Raw genomic sequence first — 17,866 nt, 5'->3', positions numbered from 1 at the left:
AAAAAGCCCAAAAAAGAGTTGCTCGAGGCAACGCTCCACGTCAGGCACCAGCATCAGAGCTGCTCTTGCTCAGCCCCATGGGAATGGCTTCGCTCCTCCCAGCCCTGCAGAGAAAGCTTTGGCAAACAGCAGGATCGCGCCTCCCGCTCCGTACGCGCGATTCCCGCTTGTCTTTGGCTGCGCTTTTAAAAGGATTTGGATGCTGAAAAAGCTCTTTTTTTTTACGGTTTGGTTTTTGGTTTTTATAGAAATAGATATTTTTTTTTTTTACTTTCTTTTTCTCTACAAAAAAAAAAAAAAAACACCAAAAATGGAAGCATCCGGAAGCGTTTCCAATAGGTTTATATATAAAATTCCTGCTCTAGAAAAGGAAAAAAAAATCCCGACGTCGGCGCTGGATCCCGGCGGGCCGACAAGAAAACACCGAAATACTCTGCCTTTGGGAAAGCAAATCCTGCCCAGGGATCCCAGGAATGGTGCCGCGAGGTTACATGATGCTGCAGTTCTGCACAGCCTGAGCCTGCGAGGAAGAGAGGGACAGCAGCGCGTGAGCCCCAAAGCGGTGCCAAGGAGGCAGCAAATTCCATGTGGGATCCCTCCCAGTGCCCTTGGGATGCAACGCACCCCCTCCTCAGCCCTGAATTGGGGGGATTAGAGGAGGGTATGGCTTGCTCTTGTGCGTGAGGGATGGGTGGAATGAGAGCCATGGGGATGAGGGATGCTCCTGGGGGTCAAGCACGGGATGCGGGGATGCTGCGGACAACCCCTCCCGATCCCTCCCATTCCGAAGGTGGCCGGAGGAAGAGGAAGAGCAAAGAGGAGGAAGAGGAAGGCGCTGCCCTGTTGGGAGACGAGGGTGCTGGTGGGCACCAACCTGCCGGCGAGGGCTGGTGTCGCCCAGGAGGTAGTTCCTGGTCACGAGCGTCTCGCCGAGGCCGATGCTGCCGGCGTCGCCCATGCTGCGGTAGCTGCGGGTGACGGTCACGCTGGAGGTGGATGAGCCCGAGGACATGGTGGCCATGTTCTGGTTGCCCCCCTTGTCGGCCGGTTGCCCGCACGTGCCGCAGACCACGGTGCGCGAGCGCAGGTTGTATTCGCCGGGGTCGCCGGGGCCGCCGCAGCTGCCCTGCACCGGAGGGAAGGGGTTGGGACGCGGGCAAAGGGACCTCAAGCACCGGCCAGAGCAGCTTCGGCATCGAGCACCCTGCCCTGAGGAGGAGGTCTTCAAAGAGGGTCCCTGAACCGCCCGTCCCACCCATGCCCTGCTTTGAAACTAATAGTGCTAATAACAGTAATTATGTTATTGTTAATTATGACTGTGCATTCTCCTCCTCCTCCTTCTTCTTCTCCCCCTTATTCATTTTCTCCTTCTTCTTTTCCTTCTTCTCCTTCTTCTTTTCTTCTTCTTCTTCTTCCTCTTCTTCTCCTTCATTTTCTCTTTCTTCTCCTTCTTTGCCTCCTTCTTCTTCTCCTTCTCCTTCCTTTTCTCTTCTTCTTCTTCTTCTCCTTCTCCTTCTTCTCCTTCTCCTTCATCTCCTTCTTCTTCTTCTCCTTCTTCTCTTTCATTTTCTCCTTCTTCTTCTTCTTCATTTTCTTTTTCTTCTTCTTCTCCTTCTTCTCCTTCTCCTTTTCCTTCTTCTCCTTCTCCTTCTTCTTCTTCTTCTTCTTCTCCTTCTTCCTTTTCTATTCTTCTTCTTCTTCTTCTTCTCCTTCATTTTCTTTTTCTTCTCCTTCATTTTCTCTTTCTTCTTCTCCTTCATTTTCTTCTCCTTCATTTCTTCTTCTTCTTTTCTTCTTTTTCTTATCCTTCGTCTTGTTTTTCTTCTTCTCCCTTCTTCTGCTTTCTCTTCTAATTATTATTATTAGTACTATTAGATGATGATGATGATGATGATCCCTGGCAGTGTTCAAGGCCAGGCTGGACAGGGCTTGGAGCAAGCTGCTCTAGTGGAAGGTGTCCCTGCCTGTGACAGGGGTTGGAACTGGATGAGCTTTAAGGTCCCACCCAACCCAAACTATTCCATGACCCCATTACTATTACTGTAATTCCATAGACCCTGTTACTAGCACATTCCATGACTCTTATTACTACCATCATCCCTTCAACAGCCCCCCGAGGCACTCACGTGGTGATGGCGGTGGTGGATGTTGACTTCATCATCATCCTCATCCTCATCATCATCGTTGATGATCACGGTGCGGACCAGCTTCCGCATGGCCACCTCCTGCAGGGGACAGCAAAGGAGTTGGGGGGGGTGGGGGGGTGATGGCTGCTGACCCCCACCCCATGCCCTGGAGCTGCCCTCGGGCTCTTACCTCCCCATTGGAGTTGATGAGGGCAGTGCGCAGGCTGTCCCCGGAGCCCCAGCTGCTCTGGGCTTTCCACACCACGTTGCTGGGGGGGCTATGGGTCGCGCCAGCCCCTGAGGCCCAGATCTAGGGAGGAGAGCACAGAGTATTCAACTGTGGGTTGAAGGGAGAAGCTGTGGCTGCCCCATCCCTGGCAGTGCTCAAGGCCAGCTTGGATAGAGGGGCTTGGAGCATCCTGCTCTAGTGGAAGGTGTCCCTGCCCATGGAACTCAAGGTTCTTCCAACCCAACCCATTGTGGGGTTCTCTGATTCCATGAGTGGGTCTGGGATCCGGGCTGGATCCGTCACTGGGCTGCGACTCACCGTGACCACTTGGCCAGCCTTCAGGGTGAACTTCGGGGGGAAGCGGTAGGTGATGGGGGGATCGTCTCCATTCTGCCTCTTGATCTGCCAGTTCCCCATCGCCTGGTCCTGCAAGAGACCCCATGCTTAGATCCCTCTGTTCCTCCCCAGCTTGTCCCTGCTCCATCCCACCCACGGGGTGAAACAGGGATGAACTCCCTGAAGGCAAACTCACCTCATTGGACTTGTTCCTGAGCCTCACGAATCTCCCCTCCAAGTCAACCTCCTCCACACCAACGCGGCCGCTTGTCCGGGCATGGTGGGAGAAGCTGGTGCGGCTCTCGCTGTCCTCCAGCTTCCTCTTCTTGGAGGAGCCCGGGGTGGACAAATGGCTCCGGGATGTCCCTTTGTGGGAGGAAGGGCTGGGTGACAACCTCAGCCTGGGCAGGAGGAGAAGGGGAGATGGAATCAGTGAGGACGTGAGGAGCGGGAGGCACCGAGCCCGTTGGGTTGGATGCTCACCGCTCCTCCTCGCCTTCCAGCAGCTTGCGGTAGGCGTTGATCTCCATGTCCAGAGCCAGTTTGATGTCCAGCAGCTCCTGGTACTCATCGAGCTGCTGCTGCATGCGTGCCCTCATCTCGGCCATGTCCCGCTCCTTGTCGGACAGCAGGCGCCGGTTGGTCTCGCGTTCCCTGGCCAGGATATCCTCCAAGTCGTGCAGCTTCGCTTCCTTAGCAGCCAACTGCGTGGGGAAGGGAAGGTGAGGGGGGGCTGCCCCATCTAAAGCCGCCCTTCGAGGTGGTGCATCCAGAGGGACACCCCCCTTGGTCCTCACTCACCTGCTTCTGGAGCTGGCTGACTTCCGAGGAGAGGTTGTCGATGCGGATCCGGGTTTGCTGCAGCTCCTCATGGGCAGCACCCACCATGTTGCTGTTCCTCTCGGCAGACTGCTTGGCATTCTCCAGCTGGAGGATACGGATGGATGGATGGAGGGATGGAGGGAGGGATGGATGGATGGAGGGAGGGATGGAGGGATGGATGGAGGGAGGGATGGATGGATGGGTGGAGGGATGGATGGAGGGATGGATGGATGGATGGATGGATGGATGGATGGATGGATGGATGGATGGATGGATGGATGGATGGAGGGATGGATGGAGGGATGGATGGAGGGATGGATGGATGGATGGAGGGATGGATGGAGGGATGGATGGATGGATAGATGGATGGAGGAATGGATGGATGGATGGATGGATGGATGGATGGATGGATGGATGGATGGAGGGAGGGAGGGATGGATGGATGGATGGATGGATGGATGGATGGAGGGATGGATGGGATGATGGATGGATGGATGGATGGATGGATGGATGGATGGATGGATGGATGGATAGATGGATGGAGGAATGGATGGATGGATGGATGGATGGATGGATGGATGGATGGATGGATGGATGGATGGATGGATGGATGGATGGATGGATGGATGGATGGATGGATGGATGGAGGGATGGATGGATGGATGGATGGATGGAGGGATGGATGGATGGATGGATGGATGGAGGGATGGAAGATGCATGGATGGATGGATGGATGGATGGATGGATAGATGGATGGAGGAATGGATGGATGGATGGATGGATGGATGGATGGATGGATGGAGGGATGGATGGATGGATGGATGGATGGAGGGATGGATGGATGGATGGATGGATGGAGGGATGGATGGATGGATGGATGGATGGATGGATGGATGGATGGATGTATAGATGGATGGAGGAATGGATGGATGGATGAATGGATGGAGGGATGGATGGATGGATGGATGGATGGATGGATGGAGGGATGGATGGATGGATGGATGGATGGATGGATGGATGGATGGAGGGGTCGCCATCCCCATCAGCCCTATGGGGCAGGGCGAGGAGGGGCCAAGGCACGTGGGGCGCTGCTCACCTTCGCCCCATAGGTCTTCTCCAGTTCCTCCTTGTAGAGCCTGATCTGGGCTTCGTGCTGGCTCCGCAGCTCCTGCAGGGCCTCCGAGAGCTTGCTCTCGAACTCCCGCTGCCGCCCGTTGTCGATCTCCACCAGCCGCGTCTCGTGCCGGCGCTTGGTCTCCCGCAGCTCCTGAGGCCGGGACACGGTGGGATCAGCTTCGGGGAGGGGGAACGCGAGCCGTTGGCAGCGGGGTTACCCCGCACCCGGACGCTCACCTCGCTGTAAATGTTCTTCTGGAATTCCAGCTCCTCCTTCAGCGTCTGGAGCCGGTTCTCGGCGTCCACGCGCCGCAGCATCTCATCCTGCAGCTGCTTCTTGGCTTCACCCAAGGCGCTCTCCAGCTGCGGGGCATTGGGGATGCTCAGCGCGCGCTCCCGGGGACCCAGCCCCGGCTCTGCCCCACAGCCATAGGGGACAGGGGGTGCCCAACGCTCACCTTGGCCACCTGCGCCCTCAGGTCCCTCACTTCGTTCTCCAGGTTCCTCTTCTCGCCCAGGGCCGTGGAGAGCGCGGCCTCCTTGGAGTTGAGCAGAGCCTCCACGTCCTTGAGCCGCGCCTGCGCCGTCAGCAGGTCCCCTTCCTTCTTGGCGTTCCTGCGGGGACCGCATGGGATGGGTGAGCGGCCATAGGGGACAGGGGCACAGCGCACACAGCGGTGTATATGGCACGGAGTGTGTAGTATGGAACGGGGGATAGGGTATAGCACAGAGTAAATGGCACAGTGTATATGGCACAGTGTATATGGCACTGTGTATATGGCACGGAGTGTGTAGTGTGGAACGGGGTATAGGGTATAGCACAGAGTAAATGGCACAGTGTATACGGCACAGTGTATATGGCACAATGGATAGGCACAGTGTGTGTAGTATGGCACGGGGTATAGGGTATAGCACAGAGTAAATGGCACAGTGTATATGGCACAATGTATACAGCACAGTAGAGCATGGCACAGTGTATATAGCACTGTGTATATGGCACAGTGTATATGGCACAGTGTATATGGCACAGTGTATATGGCACAATGTATACGGCACAGTTTATATAGCACAGTGTGTATGGCACAGTGTATATGGCACAGTGTATACGGCACAGTTTATATGGCACAGTGTACATGGCACAGTGTATATGGCACAGTGTATATGGCACAGTGTATATGGCACGTGTATACGGCACAGTGTATATGGCACAGTGTATACGGCACAGTGTATACGGCACAGTGTATACGGCACAGTGTATATGGCACAGTGTATACGGCACAGTGTATATGGCACAGTGTATACGGCACAGTGTATACGGCACAGTGTATACGGCACAGTGTATATGGCACAGTGTATATGGCACAATGTATATGGCACAATGTATATGGCACAGTGTATACGGCACGTGTATACGGCACAGTGTATATGGCACAGTGTATATGGCACAGTATATGCGGCAGGCCCAGCCCCACACCGCACTGCGGGTGACTCTCCTGCCCTCCAGCATCGCCCCATCCCACCCCTGGCTCCTCCCCTCTCTCTTCCAGCCCTCCAGGAGCAGCTCCAGGCTGTTCCCTATGGAGCCATTGCTCTGTGCCTGGGGAACCCGACCCGACCCGAGCCCCCCCCCCCCCCGGCCGCCCCAGACACAACCTGACACTATTTTGGTAGGTCCTATAAAAAGCACAGCCCTGTGGGTGCCTGTCAGCACCAGGGCAGGGAGCGTCACCCCCCCCCCTTCACAATGGGGGGCAGGATGGGTGCGTTCCTGAGGCAGAATTCCTGCCCCACGGCTCACAAATAGCAAGGGGGAGCTGGCGGCCCCACAGTAGGATCTGCCCCGCTTCCCATAGGGAGCACATGGAGGAGCTGCCTCCGCTCCTCTCCTCCTGCCCACCACGAGCAAGCAGCGGCATTCCCAGACTGGTGTGTGGGTGGCAAGCTCCTTGCTTGGCTTTTCCTGCCTCTCCTTCTGCTTTCTGCCCTGAGCCGGCATGGAAAAGTCATTCCAAGGTATCCCCCCCCCCCGGTGCCGTACTCCATTAACCCCCCTTCGTGGGGCACCACGAGCCTCCCAGTACATCCCACTCCTTTCATGCCACTGACTCACGGCACAAAAACGCCATCTGGGAGCGGATCCAGGGCCTGAGTGGGCCCATCTGGCAGCAACTCCCTGCTGCCGACAGGGATCGATCCCACTGTTCCCGAGGGATTTCACCACCGAACCCTGGGACCTGGCTATACGGGGTGGGGGGGTCACTGGCTCTTTGGGCCTCTGATGCTTTAGGGGGCACCGGCACCATTTAGGAGTGAGAAGGCTGAGATTGGATCTGCTGATGCCCCGTGGTAAATCCCAGGAGACTGGAGGGGAAAAATCCCCTTTTCCCTCCTTGCTTCCCATCGGATCCTGCTCGGTTTTCCCTGCAGCCTCCCAGGCTCCGGCTGGCGCTGGGCTAAAAATACACCACTTCCATGGCAGCTGCAGCGCTCCCACGTCCCTTGGGAATGGGATGAACAGGGACCTTCCTCCTCCTCCTCCTCCTCCTCCTCCTCCTCCTCCGCCTGTCCCACTGCTCCCTCCCCATCCCACCTGCGAGAGCGGATCCCAAAGGGAAGCACGGCCCCCACTTGTGGAGCAGCTCCCATGGGATTTGCTTCCCTACCCGGGGAGAGGCGAGCGTAAACGCAAGGGTTCGTTGAAGCCAAGAGGAGACAACACGAGGGAGGGAACCAAATCCTTCGGGAACAAACATCTCCAGAGGGAAAACGGGGGGAAAAGGGGCCTCCGAGCTATTTTTAGCTTCTAAAAGCAGGAAGGAGAGGGGAAAAAATTCCCTATTGCAGCTGCCAGAAAATCCCAACGTTCATGGAAAGTTGGATCTGCTCGGAGCCGGCTCGGCACAGGCACAGAGCACGGGGGGGGGAGCTGCAGGAAGGCTCTGGAAACCTTGGCATCCTTGTCCTGGCTCTATTCCTGCCCTTCCCTCTGGGCCAGGATCCCAGGAGGAGCCCGGTTCTGGGCTCTCCCTCTGGGAATGCCGAGGCAGGACACGGCTCACCGGGGAGGGATGCTCTGGGCACGCTCAATGCCCACCCCTCATCCTTTCCATGGAATGGGATGGAGCCGGTACTGGAGAACCAGGCCCATCCCTCCTTCCCTGCATCCCAATCCAGACAAGGTGCCAGGTCAGGAGCTTCTTCCCCATGGATGGATCTTTTCCCTTTATCCCAGGGATCACTTCCCCTATCCCAAAGAACCATTACCCCCATCCCAAAGATCCCTTCCCCTATCCCAAGGACCATTACCCCCATCCCAAGGATCATTACCCCCATCCCAAGGATCCCTTCCCCTATCCCAAGGACCATTACCCCCATCCCAAGGATCATTACCCCCATCCCAAGGATCCCTTCCCCTATCCCAAGGACCATTGCCCCCATCCCAGGGATCCCTTCCCCTATCCCAAGGACCATTACCCCCAGCCCAGGGATCCCTTCCCCTATCCCAAGGATCATTACCCCCATCCCAGGATTACTCCTTCTATCCCAGGGATGATTCCCCCATGCCAAGGACCAGGGCCCTACAGGACAAGCAGCAGGGACAGGGTGAGGAAAGCCTCTATGGCGGGGCATTGGGAATGTGGCCGAGCAGCTTCTCCCAGCTCCTGACTCATCCGTGCCTCCGCCAGGTCACCAGGATAAACAGAGCCCGTCTCCAAGCACGGATCCCAAAGATCCCAGCACAATGTATAGGGAGGACAGGGTCGGCACGCAGCCCGGGAATGCCAGCGCTCATGGATGCATGGAAACGGCTCCCACCCTCCAGCATCCGCTAGGTCAGAGCCCGTTCCCGGTGCCGGGCACGCTCATCCCTAGGGATGAGGGGTTGAGCTCAGCTCCACGTAGCTTGTTGGCATCTCCGCAGAGCTCGGCTTCCCCTTCCTGCAATGGGGAGCTGGCTTTTCCATGCATCCTAAAGGGGGACCAACCCCGCTGGAACCAGGAAAGGGCATTTCATAGGGATATAAATGGACCCGGAATTCCGCTCCACAAATCCCATCACCAGGAGCCTCACCGGGAGCTGCTCCCAGCTCGATTCCTTTAGGAATCAGCTACAAGCATTCCCCATGAACCTTAGAAGGAGCTTTTCTCCTTCCCATGGATCCACCCTGCACTGTCTCCCCACATCCTCTCCTAACAGGGAAAAGCACCCTGGCTTCACCAGAGCCGGGATGCACGGCCACACGGGACCACGGCATGGAATGCTGCCCCTTCCCACACGGCTTCGAAGCTGGAAACGGGATGTCAGAGGATATAGCACATTCAAAAGCCACAGAGCCGTGGGGAGCCCCAGGGCCACTCGCTCCCTAGCCCAAGCCGGTGACTCATCCCAGCTCCCATGGAAATCCCAAGTCATGGAGCGACGTGACTCTTTGGGCTGACTTCCCCCTGGAAACGGGAGGGCTCCGTGGTTTGGAAGGGCGGATGCTAGCCCCAGAAGGGTTTTAGAGCTGGAAAAAGGGGTTTGGCCGGCTCCAAAGTAGGAGTCGATAGGGAAAGGGATTGGGAATGGGCTTTCCGCTGCCCACAGTGCGCATCCCTCGGGCACGAGGCTGCGTCTTCCTTGGAGCAGGGAGGGAAACCAGCCTTAAGCTCGTGTTTGATGCAGCCAGGGCTTGGGGCAGCAGAGGAGGAGCAGGGATGCAAATGCCAGCTCCAGGAGCAAGGAAATGAGTTGCCACCACGGGAATGCGGCTGCGGTCCCCTTCCCGATGGCATCTCTGCATGCAAAGCAGTGGCGAGGCCGCTGTGCTCAGACGGATCCATGGCTGGGAAGGGGGTCCCGGATGGGACAAGGCAGAGAGGAGCCGGGAGGGGCAAAGCAAGGAGCAAGCCCGAGGGCTCCCTCCTGCCCTCATCCATTCGGGTCCGCAATGGGAACTGTGGGATCCAGCCTTGCCGGGAACGCCAGGGTTTGCCCGCAGCCCTGGAGCGCAGGCAGATAAGGGCCAGGGAGGTGTTTACCCTGCACAAGGTCTGTTTGCCTGCTGCTGCTGCTGCCTTGTTTGCCGTCGGCAGCCGGGGCGGGGTCTGGATGCGATTCCATTGGGAAAAGGCAGCTGGGGTGCACGGGATGAGGAGGCCGGAGCTGCGCTGCGGGAGGCAGACGCTCCCAGCTCCCCTCTGCCTGCTCTAGCATCCCTGCTTCCCCCTGGCCATGGGGCAGCATCCCTGGGAGGCGCAGGTTTAAACCCATGGCATGAAGGCTCGGCTTTGCCAAACCCCATAGGGATGCGGGGGAGAGGAGCACGATGGATCCCTTGCACCCCATGGGCGCTGCTGGGAGCGGGTTATCCACCAGCACCCATCCCATCAGGAAGGAAGGGGCAGGCGAGAGCGCCAGCAACCGCACCCAGCGCCAGGGCTGAGCCTGACTCATCCATCGCACAACCACAGCCTGCGTCGGGATGAAGGGGCCGCATCCAGCTCCGATCCCTGCCGTGGACAGGGACCCATGCCACTGGAGCAGCTTCCCCTTTGTCCAAGAGGCCTCTGCTATCAGAAACCACCTCCCACAGAGCCACTCACAGCCCCGGAGCAGGAATCCGAAGGATCCCTAAGAGCTCTTGGCTCCCAGTCCTGGCTCCATCCCCACCTTGTAGGGACACGGTGCCAGCGCCTGCAGAGGTGCAGCCCCATAACGGGGCAGGGCAAAGTCCAGGCAGTCACTGTGAACGCTCCCTGGGCTGGCAGAGGACTTTGGCCCTCTTCCTGCAGCATCTCCTGGCTCTGAGCATGGGTGTGCAGCAATAGAGCTCCATGGCCGGGAGGGTAACCCCGGCCGCCAGCGCCTTCACCTTCCTCTCTGGTTTATGACGGACAATGGGCGGTGATGCTGGCTCAGCACCGCTCAGAACAGGGATGTCCCAACCCCAGTTTGCTTTCCTGCCATTCCCATGGGCTTGGTTCAACGCAGTTCATCAACCAACTCGTCATAGAATCAGGCTGGGTTGGGTTGAAGGGACCTTGAAGCTCATCCAGCTCCAACCCATGCCACTAGAGCAGCTTGCTCCAAGCCCCATCCAGCCTGGCCTTGGGCACTGCCAGCAATGGGGCAGCCACAGCTTCTCCATTCAACCCATTCCAGTCCCCCAGCATCCTCCCAGGGAAGAACTTCCTTATCTCCAACCTGAACTTCCCCTGTCCCATCCCTCCGGGCCCTGATGGAGATCCCTCTCCAGCATCCGGCTTCCACCCCCTTGGACTTCCCTTAATCCCCACAGGCACCGCGGGGCTCAGACCCGTGCTGGATGTGACCCAGCACAGCCGCCGAGGCAGCTGCCGTGGCACCGGTGCTGCTCCAGTTGCTTCCTCCACACTGGGACCATTCATCCCAGGGCTGAGGACCCAGCCCTGGCACCACGGTGAGGGGCTGCGGGCACGCACGTGGCACCGGCTGCCGGGAATGTGCTGAGCCAGGCACAAAGGAGCTGGTGCAGCAAATGGCATTGGAAAGAGGCCGGGAAATGGGGAGCGGAGCTGGCAGCAGAGCAGCGGGAAGTGGTTCCCGGCTTTCCCTATCCCAAACCCACCGGGCCAATGCTTCCCAGGGACTCTGCGTATGGAATCAGAGTGGTTCGGGTTGGAACTCATCCGTGCCAACCTTCACTTTGGCCATGATCCGGGGTGTGGGGGGGGAAAGCTCCGGTGGCTTCCTCCTGTCCCGATGCCAGGCACCAATTCCCAAAGGGCATCAATTCAGCGCAGCAGGGAGCCGGGAGCAGCCTCTCCACACGCCGGGAACGGCTCCGGAGCTGAAGCGTTAACTGGGAATCAAGTGACGTGCAAGAGGCAGGAAAACACTTGTGGCAGCAAGTGCAGCCAGGGCAGGCTGGGACGCGCTGTGCTCGGCGCTGTAAGGAAGGGGGGGGATGCATCCCCGCACCAAAAGCAGCCACAATTCCCTTTGGAATTGCTTCTCTTTAATCCCCCACCGCTGGGATAAAGCCCTTGATTTGGCAGGGCGGCTCCCATCGCAGTACAAGCGGTGAAGGCAACAGGATTTCCTCTCATTCCCCTCATTCCCGGGGCGGCCCTGCCCTGCAGCAGGAGCGGGGAAGACGCCAGCAACGGGAGCAGAGCCACCGAAACGAAAGTGTTGGAGCAGCGTCCTCTGCCTGAAACATTCCGACCGGGATAAAGTGGGGCTGGACAAGAAAGAGGCCTGCGGAGAAACGGCCGCGGGTGTAAAGGGGTCCCTGAGGGATGCGGGGGTCCCGGACCAGCCCTGGCTCCGCATCTCCTGCTCCCCCAGCAGCACAAACTGCTCTTTGTGTGCTCCAAAAGGGCAAAGCCTCCTCAGATCCCAACTGCTCCTTCCCTGGCAAAGGTTTTCCAAGGCACAGAGGGGGAAAGAGGCCAAGATCCCGAGGTTTTCCCCCCCACACACACACACCCACACGCAAAGTGTTCCAGCACAAGCACGTCACTGCTGCAGGCAGCGCCCGGCTCCGGCCGTGGGATTGGGGCTCTTTATCCCTTCTCCACTCCTCCGGCTCCCTTTTCCTGCTCCTGCTTGGGTGGTCATGGCTGGACATGGGGTAAAATCCCTGCGGGATGAGGGCCTGGTGGGTCCGCGCTTGGAGGAGCTTCCACACCCCCCCCAACAAGCACTATGGAAAGGGCAGTTTTCCTCCTTAAGGCAGGGATGAGCTCCGGGCGCGCAGGAAGAGGCTCTTCCAGCACCACTTTAATCGCGTTAAGGGCTGCAATTGAGGAAGTCATCGCTCAGCAGCCGCGCTCCAACAAGGGGCTGGTTCCGGAGGAGGGAGCTGCCCCTGCCCAAGCGGTGCTGCAGGGATCTGGGATGAGGGGGATCCTCGCTGGAGCGGGGCAATGGCTCCAGTTTCCATAGAGCCACAATAGGGCTGGGTTGAAGGGACCTTAAAGCTCATCCAGATCCAAGCACCTTCCACGAGAGCAGGCTGCTCCGAGCCCCATCCAGCCTCAATCCCCCCTCTGGCCTTGTCCTGTCCCTATATCCCTTGCCCAAAGCCCCCACAGCTCATGGAGAGGGCAGGATCAGGATGCAGAGCATCCCCCCCCCCAGCACCCCAGTGCCCTCCAAAGCCTCCTGCCCGTCCTTGGGGACCGCAGGGCAGGGACATTCCAGGCTCTCCCCATGGTGTTGGGGACTTTGGGAAACCCTTCCCGGACCGGCATCGGGAGCAGCTGACCACACAATGGGAAGGCTCCAGCCCAAGGGAAGAGCAGGCAGCTGGGAATAGCGGGATGAAGGAGGCACAGGGCAGGGAGCTAGGGAATACCGGGCTGGCCAGACCCTCCTTCACCCACCCAGCTCTTGCACCAGTGCGTCGGGAGCTGGTGAGACCGGTCTCCTGCTGCACACCCTCCACCCTGCATGGGAGGGACAGGAACCGGGTGCTAGGGGGTGGCCCCAGCCCCAGGAACTGTGCCCCACACAACGCCCCACGACAGCCCCAGCCCCACTTCTGTGCTGCTGAGACAACCGCAGCCGCGGGCAGCAGCGATGCTGGGGGATGCTGATAACGCAGCCCCATTGCTGCCTGCCCCATGGGAGATACCCGGAGCTTCCCCTCGGCTGATGGGGTGAGCTGGGGACTCCCCAGTGCAAAGGGCAGTGAGATGAGGACCAGGGCCTTGGGGGGGGGGGGGGCCAGGACCGGTCCTCCCTTCCCATTGGGATGGAGCAGCACCCTTGCGATGGCTCCAACCAAGGGCCCAAAGGTTGAGGACATCCCTTCCAAACCCAGCATCTCTGTTCAGTGCCCCCCTCTCAGCACCACACCGAGAAGGTCCCTGGTGATGTGACAACGACTTGGCAACGACTGCGTGTGCGTGGGGGGAAAAGAGGCCCCGATGCTGGTGCCCGGCGCCGTGGCACGCAAAGGGCGGCGATGGATATCAGCTCTCATCTCACAGCCATGAGTCACAGACACCTCCCTCCTTCAGCACCCAGCCCTGAGCCCGCACCCAAACCCGCCTCCAACCCAAAAGCTGCTCTTTGGGAACCCCTCCGACTTTCCAAAGGGGGTTTGGTAGTGATGGAGAAGCTCCGGGAGCGTTTCCCATGGCAGGGATAAAGCCCGTCATCCCTAAAGCCCACGCTCCCAGGCTCCAAATGCTTTCCAGCCCTCCAAATACCACGGCCAAGATAGTTCTGGGGTTGCATCAGGCAGCAAAAAGCCTTTAGAGAGCTCAGCTCCCTGGGAGCAAGGACGGTGCCTTATCCGAGCGCAGCACATGGGGAAGGGAGCTATATATATCCCAGCGCTCGGCGTTCCGGGAGCGCTGGGGAAGGCTGCGCTTCACCCTTTCCCTGTCGGAAGAACGTTGACGGCATCTTCGGGGGAGGTTAATTTTAGCCTCGTCGGAGACGGCTCCAAAAGGGGTGTCCGGAGCAAAGGGAGGAAGAAGGGGGCTGTCCCGATCCTGCCCCAGGGACGGAGGGGAACCCGCTCCCTCCAGCAAGGAGCGGGACTCGGGAGCGGAGCCAATGGCACCGGGGCCATGGGAGCCCCAGGGAAGCCCAGGGCTGGTCCAGCCCTGACCAGGGAGCCCATTGCCAAGAGCCGTGTCCTCAGGGGACACGCTCCCAGCATGGGAAGGGCAGAGGCACCGGCAGCAGCGGGGAGGTCCCTATGGCAGGAAGGGAATGACCTAAACCTGTCAGGAAAGGGCCGGGGTGGGGGGGGGGATTGGAGCCTCAGAGCAGAGCGGGAATGCATCGCCCGGAGGCAGCCGATGGGATGGGGATGCAGGCATCGCCCCAGGGGACCCCGCGGCACAGGCAGGGTTAAGGCAAACCCAACCAGAGCAGGTTCTTTAAGTGCCAAAGGCAGCAGAGGAAAACAGGGCGAGCTCCGTGGTGGGCAGGACGGAGCCAGCTGCCTGGCACCGCTTCCTGCCCTGCGCCCCAGCCTGCTCGGGAATAGCTCCGGGATGACGAATGCGGAGGGCCCACGGGCTCCGCGCCGCACGGACCCGCTCCCAGAGCATCCCTGGCGCTGGGAGGGCAGCGGGAATACCGGGAGACCCTCCCTGTCCTCTTGCTCCCTGCCATGGGCGCTCCAGCTCCAGCCAGGTCACGGGTTTCTCCTCTCCCGGCCTCCTCCAGGTCTCTATTTCCTCACGCCCGGCTCTTTGCCAGCCATGACGACAGCGATCGTCCCGGCCCCGTCCTCGTCCCGTCCCGTCCCGTCCCCCCCGTATCCCTCCATCCATCCCTATGGCACTCACCGCGCTTTGAGCTCCTTGTGCTCCTCCCGGACTTTGCTGAGCTCCAGCTGCAGCCGAGCTCTCTCCTTGGCCACGGAATCCAAGGTCTTGCGGGCATCGGCCAGCTCCGACTCGTAGGCAGCCTTGATGCCGGACACCTCCCGGCTCACCACCTCCTCGGACTCGGTGATGCGGAGCCTGAGCCCCGCGTTCTCCAGCTCCAAGGAGCGCACTTTGTCGATGTAGACGGCCAAGCGGTCGTTGAGCTCCTGCAGGTCCTCCTTCTCCTGCAGGCGGGTGATGCGGGTCGGGGACAGGGGGGTCCCCGCAGCCCCGCTGCGGGTGCTCCGCTTCTGCGAAGGGGTCGCCATCGGGGTCCGGAGGCAAAAGGCTCTCGGGCTCAGGTCACGGGAGCGGGGTCCCCAAGCGAGCGCCTCGGAGGCTCCGGTTTGTTCGGGTGCCCGCTTATATCGCGCAGGGAGGAGGAGCTGCGAGGAGGAGGAGGAGGAGGAGGAGGAGGGTGGAGTTGAGGCCCGGCTGCGGACAACACCCTTGCATCAGGCACGGCTGCTGCTGGGGGAAAGCAGGGAAAAGGGAAAAGCATCCTTGGGAATGGGGGGTTTTGGGGTGAACCCATTGAAAAAAAACCCTTCTCCCTCCCCCTTTTTCCCAGCTTTCAGCTTTGGAAAGGGCAAAGTGCTCCAAGGCTCAGAGAGCCTGCGCCGGGCACCCCCAGGGCATCGCTGCCCCGCACAGAGGGGTAGGGGGCATCTCAAGCTGGCCCCAGGGGGTCCCGGGTACCGCAAGCACCTGGAGCATGCCCAGGGACCCAAGGGCAGGATCCCAGCTCCCCCATTGCTCAGGGTGCCCCTGAGCCCCAAACCATCCCATAGAGAGCCCTGGGCCACCCGAGGACACCCCATTGCTGGCTTAGCCCAGTTCTCTCCACACCAGTGCCACCCCCCATTGCTCCCGGTTTCCTTGTGCCCAGTTTAACCCTTTCTCCCCATTTCCCATCCCAGATGTGCTCCGTTTGGACACACCCCACACCCCCCCCCCCCAGTTCTGAGCACCAGTTCCTATTCTCCCACCTCCATTCCCAGCTCCACCACCATTCCTCAGCCATTCTCCCACTATCTCCAGTTCCCCCAGGGGTCATTCCCGGTCTTCCCAGCTTGGTCCAGGTGGCTCTGCCTCCCTCCGAACCTCAGCAGCTCCCGACTTCCCGATCTGCTTCCTGCCCCCCCCCCCAGCGCTACTGATGGGGGGTGCTTCATTGGCACCTCAAAGCCAATCCTTCCTGGAAAACTGGGAATGGGAATGGAGAAGCAGCACCCCAGGAAGGGTGACTGTGGGCTCTTCGGCTTCCCCCTTTGCAATGCTGGGCTCCGCAGCAAGGCAAGCTGGAATGGGAGCTGCATCGCACGGCTGGGAACACCAGCGGGAGCCTGGGCACCCCGCTCCAGGGCTATCCCTGCTCGTCCTGCAGCTGCGCCCCATTCCCTTCCCAGCGTGCTCCGAGCAGGAAAGCCGCGGGCAGGCTGGGAATGACTCACCCAGCAACCAGAGCAACAAACACATGGGGCACAGGCCGAGGGACAAGCGTGTGGGGAATGATTCATCCCGGCTCCCCGTGAGTCACCGTCACTGGGGTGGGCACAGGGAATGCCGCGGGAGCCGGCCGTGGGGCAGCAGCAGCCCTCCCTCAGCCTGCAGCTCCATTCCTTTCTCCTTTCCCACTTTCTTCTCTTCCCCATGTCCCCCGTGCACTTATCCCATTCCCAGCCCCCCTGCCTCCTGCATGGGCCTGGGGATGTGAGGGACGGTGATCCCAAGGAGAACGGGGTTAAAGCTGCTTTCGCTCCATGTAGGAACCGCAGCCAGGGCAAAGGCACAGGGATGGGCTTGGGCAATAGCTGGAAATCCCAGCTAAGGGTCATGGGTACAGCAGGGGCCATATCCTGGCTCCTGGCTTTTGGGCCCATCATTCCCAGACACACACTGGGGGGGGGGGGGGGGGGGGGGGGGGGGGGGGGGGCTCTTGTCACCCTCCTTGGTGGGGTGGCAGCCCCGGGTTGGCTCCCATTGCTCCTGCTCCATCAGCCCCATCAGCCCTGCTTTGGACCAGGGCAGGATGAGCCCAACCTGACACAGCCGTGGGTTGTGATGGCAAAGAGCTTCTTGCTCCTTGTGCAAGGCAGGAGGGGTTTAATTCGAAGCAGATGAGCAGCGGGATGAGGCTCCCGCTCAGCACCTCCCATCCCTGCCACTGCCAGGCCAGGATCCATGCCCAGAACTGGGAATTCCTGTGGTTTCCATGGGCTGGAGCAGTGTGTACGTGAGGAGCGATGTGCAGGGGATGTGAGGGGCGATGGAGGGATGCATGAGGAGGCTGCATGGCTCCAGCACTGGCTCTATCTCCCCCAGAGGGACTCGGAAGGCAGGAATCAGCCCCATCCCTGGAATTCCAACCTCTTTGCAGCCTCCAACACTCCTTGGCCAGCAAAAGCCTGGATTGGGGTGCTGAGGGATGCTGCAGGTCCGGGGTTGCATCCATGGAGAGCCATGGGATGGGGACGTGCCATGGGTGGGAGCACTATGGAATGGGGCTCTTCCCAAGGAGCTTGGGGGTCTTCCCTCTAGGCTGTGCTCCCCTTGCCCCTGGCATCATTCCTGCAGCTCTTTCCAAAGCAGAAGCATCCCATCTCCACGTGGGAATTTGCTCTTTCCAAGCCTCCCTTCTGGCCAGCAAAGATCGAAGCATTAACCCTGCATCCCTGCCCACCCCGCTACCAGCAGGAGAAGATCCCAGCCTCCAAGTGTATTCCCATTGGTTCCCAGATAGCCGAAAATCACTGGGTTGACCATAGCCGGACATCCCCCTCCCTTATCTATAGCAGCAAGTGAGGTGCCCAAGGATGAAGGGATGCAGTGGTAGAGGCAGGGATGGGACCTGGATCTGCCCATCCAGCATCCCAAT

General features: G+C 59.7%; 1 protein-coding gene across 1 annotated transcript; it reads right to left on the bottom strand.

Annotated features, from left to right (window-relative positions):
• Positions 1 to 408: 408 nt before the first annotated feature.
• Positions 409 to 15,291, bottom strand: LMNA (lamin A/C). Its single transcript, XM_057410002.1, has 12 exons — positions 14,908 to 15,291; positions 5,088 to 5,244; positions 4,867 to 4,992; positions 4,610 to 4,780; positions 3,493 to 3,618; positions 3,175 to 3,395; positions 2,888 to 3,092; positions 2,674 to 2,781; positions 2,317 to 2,436; positions 2,127 to 2,225; positions 875 to 1,126; positions 409 to 520 (listed from the first exon to the last, which is right to left on the bottom strand). The coding sequence occupies exons 1-12, from the start codon at positions 15,255 to 15,257 to the stop codon at positions 488 to 490; spliced, it is 1,968 nt and encodes a 655-aa protein (XP_057265985.1). The 5' UTR covers positions 15,258 to 15,291; the 3' UTR covers positions 409 to 487.
• Positions 15,292 to 17,866: the final 2,575 nt, after the last annotated feature.

The sequence above is a fragment of the Pezoporus wallicus genome, unplaced genomic scaffold (assembly GCF_028554395.1).
Source record: "Pezoporus wallicus isolate ANWC-B61680 ecotype Strahan unplaced genomic scaffold, APGP_CSIRO_Pwel_v1 contig_12477, whole genome shotgun sequence".
Classification (NCBI taxonomy): Eukaryota; Metazoa; Chordata; class Aves; order Psittaciformes; family Psittacidae; genus Pezoporus; species Pezoporus wallicus.
This window is presented reverse-complemented; position numbering and strand designations above follow the sequence as displayed.

Bases quoted from the DNA above. Each gene is read 5' to 3' on its own strand.
- LMNA (XM_057410002.1), bottom strand. From the start codon at position 15,257: ATGGCGACCCCTTCGCAGAAGCGGAGCACCCGCAGCGGGGCTGCGGGG. The intron at 4,993-5,087 runs GTGAGCGTTGGG...AATGCCCCGCAG, and splicing joins TGAGGGCGCAGGTGGCCAAG to CTGGAGAGCGCCTTGGGTGA. The intron at 2,782-2,887 runs GTGAGTTTGCCT...GGTCTCTTGCAG, and splicing joins TCAGGAACAAGTCCAATGAG to GACCAGGCGATGGGGAACTG.